Source organism: Monoraphidium neglectum (assembly GCF_000611645.1).
Source record: "Monoraphidium neglectum strain SAG 48.87 unplaced genomic scaffold scaffold00258, whole genome shotgun sequence".
In the NCBI taxonomy this organism is placed as follows: domain Eukaryota; kingdom Viridiplantae; phylum Chlorophyta; class Chlorophyceae; order Sphaeropleales; family Selenastraceae; genus Monoraphidium; species Monoraphidium neglectum.
The window spans coordinates 34,201-35,005 of NW_014013370.1; the positions used below are offsets into that span (position 1 = coordinate 34,201).

The 805-nt window shown below is 62.4% G+C and overlaps 1 protein-coding gene across 1 annotated transcript in view; it reads left to right on the top strand.

The window, feature by feature from the left end:
• The window catches only part of MNEG_2317 (hypothetical protein), a gene marked incomplete at both ends in the record, with an annotated part of 2,495 nt that extends 1,928 nt beyond the window's left edge, over nucleotides 1–567 (top strand). Inside the window, one exon of the mRNA XM_014049213.1 lies at nucleotides 199–567. Within this exon, the coding sequence (XP_013904667.1) occupies nucleotides 199–567 (369 nt within the window). The remainder of the gene's footprint in view (nucleotides 1–198) is intronic.
• Between the last annotated feature and the right edge of the window lie 238 nt (nucleotides 568–805).

Genomic DNA, 805 nt, shown 5'->3' on the forward strand with positions numbered 1-805 from the left:
GGCAAGGCCAGCGCTCCCGTCCAGCTGGGGCCGCCGCCCCTCCCAGCAGCGTGGCCGCTCCAATGAGGAACGCCCGGTCAGCACGTCAGCGCAGAAGCACCTTCCCCTGGTTCCTGCGGTTGCCTGCGGTTGGACAATCTGACCATCTGACCTGTTGTGCGCCGCCCCCGTCCGCCTCCCAACAAACCAACCCAACAGGCGGGCATTGGGTCCAAGCTCACCATTGACTACGCCCCCACGTTTGTGAAGCTGCTGCTCAGCTGCCTCGTCCCGACCGTCGCCGGGAAGCTGCTCCGGGAGTTCTGTGGGCCCGCGCGCCGCCTGGCCGCCAACCACAAGCAGAAGCTGTCGCTGTTTTCGAACGGCAACCTGGCGGTGCTGATCTGGCAGACGATCTCGAGCGCGCAGCCGCTGATTGTGGCGCTGCCTTTTGGGACGATGCTGTTGACCATTATTGCCGCGATCCTGCTGCACGTGATATATCTGATCTTCAATGCGATCGTCGTGGCGCTGCTGCGGCTTCCCATGCCGGAGGCCGCCTGCGTCGTCATTATGGCATCACAAAAGGTGAAGGGGTGGAGATCTGTGCTGCTGTGGTTTTACCGACATGGCATATCGTTTACTTGCAGAGCGGGCGGGTGTGCGTGAGTATGCACATCTGTTGGGTTTGGGCGAGGCGGCGGCGGCGGGCGACTACCTTGGTGGTCGCCACAACCTGCGTGGCTGTGAATCCGACCAAACCCCGCGCATTTCAGAGATTGGCTGGAATTTCAGATTGGTTGCACCACCCGCCTCGTACCATCCC